At 43.2% G+C, this 10,836-nt stretch overlaps 1 protein-coding gene across 1 annotated transcript; it reads right to left on the reverse strand.

Annotated features, from left to right (window-relative positions):
* Positions 1-1,419: 1,419 nt before the first annotated feature.
* On the reverse strand, positions 1,420-8,114 carry LOC127676282 (carcinoembryonic antigen-related cell adhesion molecule 3-like). The gene is made up of 4 exons (XM_052172164.1): positions 8,051-8,114; positions 6,489-6,848; positions 4,576-4,935; positions 1,420-1,538 (listed from the first exon to the last, which is right to left on the reverse strand). Exons 1-4 carry the CDS (start codon positions 8,112-8,114, stop codon positions 1,420-1,422), a joined length of 903 nt encoding a protein of 300 aa, XP_052028124.1.
* Positions 8,115-10,836: the final 2,722 nt, after the last annotated feature.

Genomic DNA, 10,836 nt, shown 5'->3' on the forward strand with positions numbered 1-10,836 from the left:
TGAGGTAAAATGAAGATCTAGATAGTGCTGGAAGAGGATTCACCTAGCCCATCACAGAGAAGCAGACATCCTAAAGGTAACAGATCCCCTCGGGGCCTAGGATACGAGTTAACCAAACAAAAATCTCCATGGTAGGTAAGAACAATACTCAAAGCATGATCTTCGATGGACAACCCATGCATCCAGCAACTATGACCTCATACCCCAAAGGATCACAAAGTGCTGTGAGAGGCTCCTGGCAACTGACGGAAGGATGCAGGGACTCGAAACATTGGTAAACAGATAGTGTTGTACTATCAGGGAACTGCTAGAGCTTAAATTTGTTGTCAATTCTGCAACAACAAACTCTTCTACTAAGATCATAATAATAAGATAATACCTTCTTCATAAAGAAGAAATCATTTATCTTCCTTCTTTTGATGGAAGTGTTTGTCGTATAAGGGAGGGCATAGAGTCGGGAAAGGGATATAATAGCGAGATACAGGAAGATTTTCATGAAGAAAATTGTGATATGTAAGATCACATATCATCGTTCACAGGTATAAAGTTCTCAATAATAATGAAAAAATCAGAAAAGGATTTAAGCAGAAAGGAACATGAAAACCAAATTAAAGGCTCCTCCCTGAATCACCTATCTCAAACAAATGGCTTCCAGCAAAAGGGAAGTAGACACAGTCCAGCGCAAGGATAGCAAAGGGAGCTGGACACAGCGGTGCATGGTCCATCAGGCTTTGCTCTTCCCTGCAGCACTGCGGAGGCCGGCAGACAGACTAGTGAATTCCAAGACAGCCAAAGGGATATACATAAACACTGTTTCAAAACAAATAAGGAATGAGTGTAGGGATATCCAAACAAATCAAAAGGGATAAGGATTAACTGATTAAGTAATTGCAAGAAAAGACAAAAGGTAACCTAATTAAGGAAATAACACAGGATAAGATTTGAAAATTCAATAAAGATAGATAAACACTAATGAAAATCTATATGCCGCTGAAAATGAACATTTGTGTAAGTCTAAATGCTATGGAAGCCTTATGGAGAAAATGAGTCAAGCATAGGATAGTGTTATCAGGGCTAAAAGGCCAGATAGAGAAGTTGGATTATTCAGTCAAGAACAAACATCAATTAGCAGAAACTCCAGCTTGGAACATCCTTGGCTTACTACATATAAGCCTTGCAGAAGTCAGGAGTCCTAGATAGTGATAGAGTTGGGGCTCCTTCACACTGGGGAATACAGACACATTATGGAGCCATGGAGAAATGGCCATTTCCACCAATAGGAATTTCCTGCAGGATATTTCTCCATGTTGTCACTGAACTTGGTTGAGTTCTAATCATGAGTCTCAGGCTGGAATAAGCCACCCATCCTTAATAAGGCAATTAAAAGAACTAAAAGAATACTGGGAAGCAAAACGTTATTTAATTGTAATAGACTGTATCTGAAGAAGAAAAACACATGTCCAACTTCTCTCTTTGTTTCTTCGACAAGCGTTGGTGTCTTGTTGGTCTTTGACTGTCTGAAGCCCGTCTTCGAGGTTCTAAATTGAGGTGAAAATTTAAATAGAAAACCATTGATAAGTATATCTAAGCAGTCCCAACTAAGGTATAAATCCACTTACCCCATGCCATCATTGTCCAAGTTTAATTCCATCCTACACTGTTATATGGTAAAGTGAATTCTCTTTCCAAAGACAAAGTTCCCTTTTGGCTAGTGTCTCTTTCTTCTTTCATCATGAAACCCCCGGGAAAATTCTCTTTTTGGAAGGGAGTGCATTATTTCAATCATCTAATGGGCTGGGAGATGTACATGGCTCTTAAAATATCTTCCTTTCTGCCAACTGGGCTATAATATGCAAAATATTAGTTACAGCTAGTATATAAGACCAATTGCTGCAATGATTATTTTTTGAGAGTACAGAAAGTCCTTTGATCAATCTCTGAGTGCTGTGTGTAAACATTACAAATTGGCTTGATGGATATTAGCCTGGAAAACTGGAACACCCAAAACCTAATCCACACATCAAATGAGGTACAAGAAGAACGAAGGAGTGGCCCCTGGTTCTGGAAAGACTCAGTGTAGCAGTATAAGGCAAAACCAGAACAGGGAAGTGGGAAAAGGTGGGTGGGAGAATAGGGGGAGGGAAGGGGGCTTATGTGACTTTTGGGGAGTAGGGAACCAGAAAAAGGGAAATCATTTGAAATGTAAATAAGAAATATATCAAAAATTAAAAAAACATACGAAAAAAAAATTGGCTTGAATCTGGTGACTCCATGAAGAGTGGGAGGCCTTAGTGTGAGTCCTGTTGGGGACAGCACTAGCCAGAGGGTGCATGTGAGGGTAAGATTTCTCTACTGTGTAAAATAAGAAACCCAAACTTTGCAGCAGTGTCAAATATCATGGTAAGAGACTATTTAGAAGAATTCTGTCCTGGCCTCAGTGCACAGTGAGGCACAAGGGGACAGGGCCAACCCTAGTGTGAGAGGTGCTTTCTTTCTTCCACTTCCTAAAACCCAGGAATCACAAAGCAAGTTGCATCAAATGCTTCCAGAATATACAGTCTAATGAAACTAATCGTGTCTGCAGTTTGAGATTATGTCACTGAATCACAGGAATCACCTTTTGACAGTGTGATAAGTTGTCCGTACATATGATAAACTCATTAGAGGGCACTGATTGTGTCACCTCTTTCTTGGGAAGCCATAGGACGACAGAGTGCCACACTAGAAGGAAAGTGTCATCAAAACTGAAAGGAAGGAAACAAGGAAGACTTTGGGCCTGGCAGCCTTGTCCTTCTACTTTTATCCTCTGGGGAGTCAATGGGTAATTGCAAGATGTGTTTCTTTCTGTCTCTTGGCTTATTAAAAACACCAACACCACAAAAGTCCACATACATGAACAGAATTACAAGGGGGACTCCTTCACTGTGAGTGTGTGAGTGTGTGTGTGTGTGTGTGTGTGTGTGTGTGTGTGTGTGTGTGTGTATAGTGTATAGGGTGTGGGCATATTATGGAGCCTAAGAGGAATGGTTGTTTCTTCTGATTTCTGTACCAGCAGCCAGGAAAGATAGCCACTGAGGTGGGAATGTAAGGGGATCAGTGACCTGGGCAGTGCAAGGACATACATTTCTGAATGAAGGGACAGGAGATGAGCAGCAGGAGAGGACTAACAATACTAGAAATGGGAATGACCGCAACAATTGGAGTTAAAATGAATTACAAGACTCCAAGGATCAAGATCTAAAAGGCTACATTAGGAGTGTCACTCTGAGCTGGGCGGTGGTGGCGCACGCCTTTAATCCCAGCACTTAGGAGGCAGAGACAGGCAGATTTCTGAGATCGAGGCCAGCCTGGTCTACAGAGTGAGTTCCAGGACAGCCAGGGCTATACAGAGAAACCCTGTCTCGAAAAACCAAAAAAAAAACAAAAAAACAAAAAAACAAAAAACAAAAAAAAAAGACAAAAAAAAAAAAGGAGTGTCACTCTGAGAACTGCTACATACAGTAGCATCCATAGGAGGCTCATGCACTTGTCTTTCTATTTGGATGAGGAGTTGATCAGAGAGATGGCTGAGTAGGGAGTGGGCACTGTCAGACATACTAGGACTCTACATGTAAATTTTAAGCTCTGAAAGGGTTGTAAGACATCCATTCATAAAACAATCTACCAACACCCATTTGTGTATTCGTGACTAATTCCTTTCTTCCTTCATTAAAAAAGTATTGAGTGAGCTGCAGACTAGATCCTGAGACCTGCAAGATCTTGATGGGGCACGGAGGCAAAGCCTTCTCCCCATGCTTTAAGAGGAGTGAACCCACCACACTAGGAAATCTATGACCTGAATCCCAGAGTATTGGAGTTGGAGAATTAGGCTAGAGGAGGGTTCAGGATTCAATTAAGGCTTTATTACAAAGTCAAAACAGACTTTCAATTTGGTGCTTCCACTTCCTTGACCAGACTCTCCCTGTGAGACACTGATGCCTAAGGTAAACATTTCTGAACCCACAGCACACCTTTGACCCTGAGATCAAGCAGTTACCAAGAGAACCTATGTTCCCTTGGGGATCCAAACATTCCTCTGAAGGCTCAGGACAGTCATTATATTACACGGCCACCTGTCCAGCTGTTCTGTCCATGCTGAATCTCAGGAAAAGGAGATTCAGTAACGACCTAGCCTAATCATGATTGTCACGACAGATACTGGGTTTTTCCACCTGCTCCAAGACTTGGGTATAGAATGACACATTGCTTCCAGTCAGCTCTAGCAGGTAGTCAGATTCAAACTATGTCACAATGTTTTCTTAAGACCATCTTCAGTGTGAGAACTCAGAGAGTCTAAGTTGAGGATGACATCCTTGGACTGAGTTATCATACACTGGTCTACAGGTTCCAGTCAGGTCAAGGCTTCTGAGGTATTTCAGTTTGCCCCCATGATGTGTGTCTTTTACTAAATGCCCAAACCCAAGTGAGAGTACACAGTCCAGAGGGGAGGAAGATACAGTCCAAGCCTCACTGTCTTGGGTATACAGAGAAAAAGCAAACCCCACCATCACCCAGGAGTCACAAAGAATCACTTACTGTGTACTTGCAGGTTGAAAATGGCACATTCTGATTTCAAATCCACAGGTATGGTTCGTAGGGTGTAAAGCCCTGTGTCTTTGTGTGTGACATTCGAAAGCAGCAGGGATGCATCTTCGCACACTGTCAGCCTGTCATTATATGAACTCTCAAGCATGGTTGAGTTGGTGAGGAATGAATGGCTTGCTATCTTAAAGCGGTCAAGTGGAAGTACTCCTCTGTGCCAAACAAAGCCTTGCAGCTTCTCTGGCAGATTATAAACCAGCACAATCATACTGCTTTTTTCATCAACCCTAGGTGGCACCAACTCAATTGTGAGTTGAGAAGGGGTACGATGTTTCTTGTAGCCTAAATTCGGGCCTAAATGAAAAAAGAGATAGATAGAAAGCATCAAAAGTGATTTATTTGCATTTGGTGGTAAGAAGGGTATCTGACTCCTTAATAGGTGTTTGCTTCACTCAGCCTGGTGCGTAGGTGAGGGCATGTCTGTCCTACAAGGTGGAGATCAGCAACATAAATTCCATGCCCTCAGTGCCCTTGAAGTTCTGTTTGTTACTTTCCCCTTGTCTGTCTGTGTGACTCACCCTTTACTGTCCTCAGATCTCTGCTGAGACCCACAGTGTGTGGAGGATGGTGCCTCTCCCAGAAGAAACTGGGTCTGCACACTGACATCATATTTTCCATTACTCTTGCCATCCAGTAGAAGGCTTTATGGCCTGAGATTGGAATGATAATATAGGAAGACCCAACTCCTAGAAAGGGCTCAGTGGACAAATGCATTGAATAAACAGATGGACGTGTGCTCCAGGTCACTGTATGTCCATGCATTAAGTTACTAGATTCTCAGGTTCTAAGCTAATTTAAGTTTTATACCTCAATTTAATTTACTTTTAATAACTCTTTGTGTTAGGGGAGGAAACATGTACTCAGGCATGCATCGTTGTATGGGTGAGTGGGTGCATGCCACAGGATATGTGTGTAGGTCGGAGGACAGCTTGTGTGACTGAGTTCTCTCCTTCCACCATGAGGGATCTGAAGATTGACCTCAGGGTAGACAGCATGTACCCATATCCACTGAGTCATCTCACAGTTTGATTTTCATTTGAAGAGTCCTCTTGTCGTAGGTGGGAACATTAGTCTTCAGAATATATTTGCCAAGGTAATTAATGAATTTGATAAATGAACAATGCAATAATTCTCTTCCCATCTTATTTCCTGTTCACTGAGAGTTTCCAGCTATTGAGCTGCTGTCTACGTTGCTGTGTTTTCTCATCTTATGTTGCAAACTGTAACCCCGAGTCTCCTCTGAAGCCCTTATCCTCTCCAGGAGACTCCAGACAATCATTCAACTAGCCTCCTCCTAGGCAGGGATAGGGAATGGTGTAGGCGCCTGTAGCAGAATTTCCTGCCACTGTGTGTATGTTTGCATGGAGATAAAGAGCCAGCTGCACAGCCTCTGGTGGCTGCTCTGTTCTCCCTCCTTATAGAACACCTTCGCCGCCAGCAGTGCCTCTGAGCCTTGTTGCTCTGATACCAGCTCTGTTTTCCTCCACTCTGAGCTGAGTCTTGGACAGAGGTCTGGTTCAAGGGTCACTGAAGATCCCATAGTTTCTCATCTCTTCCTGAACTCAGGTGAAGGTTCATGGTGGGAGGCCCAAGGGTCTGGGTTGAGGCCGACATCCTTGTCTGAGTGACTCACCACAAGCCCACCTCTCTGCAGGTGCAGTCAAGTGAGAGATTCTGGTCTATGAAAGTTTTTCTCCAAAATGCGTTCCCTGCACTAAATCCTCAAACAACAACATGGAGACAAAATGCAGAGGGGAAGTAGATTCAGTTCAGGCCTAACACTTCTATAAAGGTACAATGGACTGAACCCCACCCAACAACAGAGTTCATAAAAAATATTGACTTACTCTGTACAAAGAATTCCGCACGCATTATTTCACGTCTTGAGGTTGTATCAAGCATTTGTAGAGTGTAGTATCCCGAGTCTTTTCTGGTGACACTCTTGATCAGCAGAGATCCATTGGGGAGTACTGTCTCTCTACCACTGTGCGCAGGCCCCACCACGGTAGAATTTGTTGCTATCACATGTCTTGCGATTTCAAATCTCTGGAGAGGTTTGCCTCCTGCATACCAGGAAAGGGCTTGAACTTTCTCTGGCAGGTTTTGCACAAGGACAAGAACATTTTCCCCCTCAACAGCAATGGGAGGCACTGATTCAATGGTGAACTGGGCAGTAGCCGGAAGCATCCAGCAGGCTAAAAGGGAAACTAGAAGGGAAGAGAGAAATTCCATGAACATTGGGAGCTCTGTATTTGATGGTAAGATGAGACCTGTGTCCTGAGTGGACAGCTTATCAGCCTAGGTTGGTAGATTAGGGTGGAATCGTTGTACTTGGAAAGGGTGAGCAGGTTGACCCCATCGCTGGCACTGAGCCCATTCCTTTCTGTGCATGGATTTCCCTCCTTGGGTATCTTAAGGACTCGCCACGCTGTCCTCAGCTTCCTGCCCATATGATGAGTACTTGGGCTGAGGTGATGTTATCTCTTTTTTTTTTTTTTTTGTTTTTGTTTTTGTTTTTTTTTGAGACAGGGTTTCTCTGTGTAGCCCTGGCTGTGCTGGAACTCACTCTGTAGACCAGGCTGGCCTCGAACTCAGAAATCCGCCTGCCTCTGCCTCCCAAGTGCTGGGATTAAAGGCGTGCGCCACCACAGCCCTGCATGATGTTATCTCTTACTCTAGATATCTCCACTTTCTCTTTTTTTCTCTATTCTCTAATTGGTCTGAGTACTCTAATTATATTTCTAGATAGTATATCTGGTCTAACTTACAGTCCACTTGTCTAGGGCTTTATCAGAACCAAGATGTGCCTGACATCTTTAGAAGGCCCAAAAGTGATAAAGGCTTAGATACCTTTGGATGAGTGGGAGAATGCGTGTGTCAGGGCTATGCATATCCAGGAGTATATTTATAAAATGCTAAAATATGAAGCTAGTGACACCTTTCATACAATATTTTGGTGTAGTTTGTATGTGTGAGAAAGGTGAACGCTTATATATGGGTGTATTTGTGTGTATTTGAGTATAGGTGAATGTATACACAGCATATACCTGGAAGTCAGACACCTTGTATGTGTTGGGAATTGAATTGGTGTCTTAGGTTTGGCATCCAGGAGCATTATGATTAAGTTATCTCAATGATCCTCCCTAATTTGGTTTTCAATTGGGCAGTCACTTTCTCGTGGGTGGAGACGTAAGTCCTCAGAATATAGTTGTCCATGTGACTAACTTGGAATAGAAAACAATTGTGCTGTTTCTCTATTATACAATCTTGTATCACTTCCTTCTATGGTGTGCCTGACCCTGTCTGTGTCCTCTTTCCAAACCCTGAGTCTATCCCCAGTTCTTGTCTGACATCAGCAAGGCTCTGAGCTCCCCTTCTCCCACTCAGTGCCGAAGAGTAGCCTCCTCACCTGTGAGCATGAGCCCCTGCCAGGAGGTCCAGTCTTTACAGTAAAGTGCAACAGAGTCCATCATGACCACTGCCGCCTGCCGCCTGCTCTGTTCTCCCTCTGTGAATAGCTTCAGCTCCTGTGCTGTTTCAACACTCTCTTCTTCTGTCAGTTCTGCTGTCCTTCCTCCCTTTTATGTGAGTCTCCTCCTATGTCAGAGCCCCTCCTAGAATTATACCGGCTGGGAACATTTCCTGTGTATAAAACACATCAGTTCATTTTCCCCAATCTCTTACCCCCTAAGCTTCTCCCCCTTCCTCTCATTATGTAACAGTCCACAGGACTGCATATTGAGCAATAAAGCTGATAAGACTCCTCAGGCCCTTATATGGCCTTATACAGACATATGGTACTCCATGATTTGCATACAAACAAAAAATCATGTAGAATACAAATGAATAAGGTTTACACTACTCCCAGAAAACTGATTGTTCTAATATTCTGCTGCTATGATAAACACCCTGATCAAAAGCAGCTTAAGAAAGCAAAAGAATTTAGAGACCAGACTCAGAGGTGAAATCAATCCTAGAAGGAAATTAAGGTACACATAAAAGACAAGAATCTGGAGTCAGGAACTGAGGGGGAGAGCTGTTTAATGGGTCGTTCACTGGTACTCTCTTCTTTTTATGTCTTTCTCTGTGTTTCCTGGTCTCCCTGTTTCTGTCTCAATGTCTCTGTGACTTTCTTTGCCTCTCTCTCTCTCTCTCTCTCTCTCTCTCTCTCTCTCTCTCTCTCTCTCTCTTTCTCTCTCTCTCTCTCTTTCTCTCTCTCTCTCTCTCTCTCTCTCTCTTTCTCTCTCTCTCTCTCTCTCTCTTTCTCTCTCTCTGTCTCTCTCTCTGCCTCTGTCTCTCTCCCTCCTCAGGTGTACATGACTCACTCTCTTTCTGAGACACTCCAGAACCACATGCATAGGGACACACTTCCCACAGTGGCCTCTGCCCTCCTTCTTCAATTAAGACACTCAAGAGAATCGTTCACAGATTTCTTCAAAGTGATCTATGAAAGACACTGACTCAACTGTGTCTCTTCTAGCCCCACTCCTGAAACTTTAGGATGTATACATTTAACAATGAATGCTAGCTACCACTGGAAGCTCCCTGTCATCCAAGGAAGCGGCCATCACTATTGTCTGTGACCATCACATGTGCTCCTGTTCACAGCCTCAGACAACTGCACCTTCAGAGCGAGGACTCAGATCAGAAGCAGCCCAATCTGAGGTTCACTTTCCCATTTCCCTGATCCTCAAGCATGGAACTCTTTGGTGTCAGTCAGTGACATTTTCATTCATGAGAAAGATAGTGAAATAAGTAACATGTCCCATTTTGACTCAGAACAGGCCTGCCTAGCACCTTCACTTCCCCTTCAAGTCAATATGGCATTATAGGTGAGTCAGTCACCAGGTAAGACAGGAACAATCTGGGAGCAGAACTCTAATCTGATTTTTGTCCCCCCCCCCCATCTACTGTACATTTTCATCTGTCGTGTGAGTATCTATGAGCAGGTTTAAAAGCAGTGGGTGTTCCTACTAGATCAAGAAGTACAAAAAAAGAAAAGAAATGGAGGAGACAGGAAGACATTGCTTACTGACAGAAAGAATTCTACTTTCTTTCTCAAGGTCCCTACTTTCCCCTAAAATGTTCCACTGACTGCCTGAGATATTCTGTAACTCCATACATCAGATTAAACCTGTAAGAATCAGAGAGACAGAGAGAGAAGACAATGGGGCATACATCAAGAGGCTTAGGAGAAGACTGAGACTTGATTTCACCCACACAGACTGAAAAATATTGTCTTCCTCTTACCAGAAATTCAAAAGACTCTACCCCAAAACTTAGTGCAAATCCACCAAGCAGAGGATTGAATATGTTACATATATTCCTATTGATGCTGGTGGTAGAGCTATGGAGGAGGTAGGCATGAAGTCCCTGTTGTACTATGATACTCAGGCTCACAGGTTAATGTTCTGTGAGGTTAGAGTGTCATTTGCAATGGTAGCCTTGGATAGCAGTACTTTGCAGGCAGGACAGAGAGAAGATGGCCCTCTGTGGGATCTCTGATCCTCAAAAAGGCCTCTTTCATACAGTGTTGTCTCCCTTAACTCCATCCCCAATAAAGGCCCTTCAGAGACTAGACATAGGTGACTCAGGCAAATGCAGGAGGACCTGAGTTCTACAATATGATGACCCCCATGTGTTGGGTGGAAGAAACAGTCCATGTCACAGGTAACCTGAGCCTCAGTGCTTGGTGTTATAGACCTTGGAGTTGAAGGCAGAGCTCCATTGACACTCCTTATCCTTACTGACACACTGTCTGCCTGGAGCCAGAGAATACTATGTCCTTCAAGCTGCACTGATCTCCAGTCTGTAGCATAGGCCAGCAACTTCCAAGATTTTAGTGTTAAAAGCTCTCTTGTAAGTAGGACTGAAAAACAACTTCACTTTAATCTTCCTGAGCAGCAACCACACCAGTCATCAAGAACTTATGTGTGTACAGAAATCCAACGTGAGACTGAAAATCAAGTAACTATGCAGGATGGGTAACAGCAAACGTAAAGAGTTTCCTTATGTTAGATGCAATATATCCTGGGAGTGACAAAGCAAAGACACATCATTTATATTGCAGAAGTGACAGTAGCACACAAGAAAACAATTTATACTATAATACTATTCTAGTATGTAGAATTTTACAGAAAATCTTCAGAGTCATGTGCCTTAGTTCTGGAGCCAAATCTAACTGTGCATTTGTTT

Source organism: Apodemus sylvaticus, chromosome 1 (genome assembly GCF_947179515.1).
Source record: "Apodemus sylvaticus chromosome 1, mApoSyl1.1, whole genome shotgun sequence".
Lineage (NCBI taxonomy): Eukaryota > Metazoa > Chordata > Mammalia > Rodentia > Muridae > Apodemus > Apodemus sylvaticus.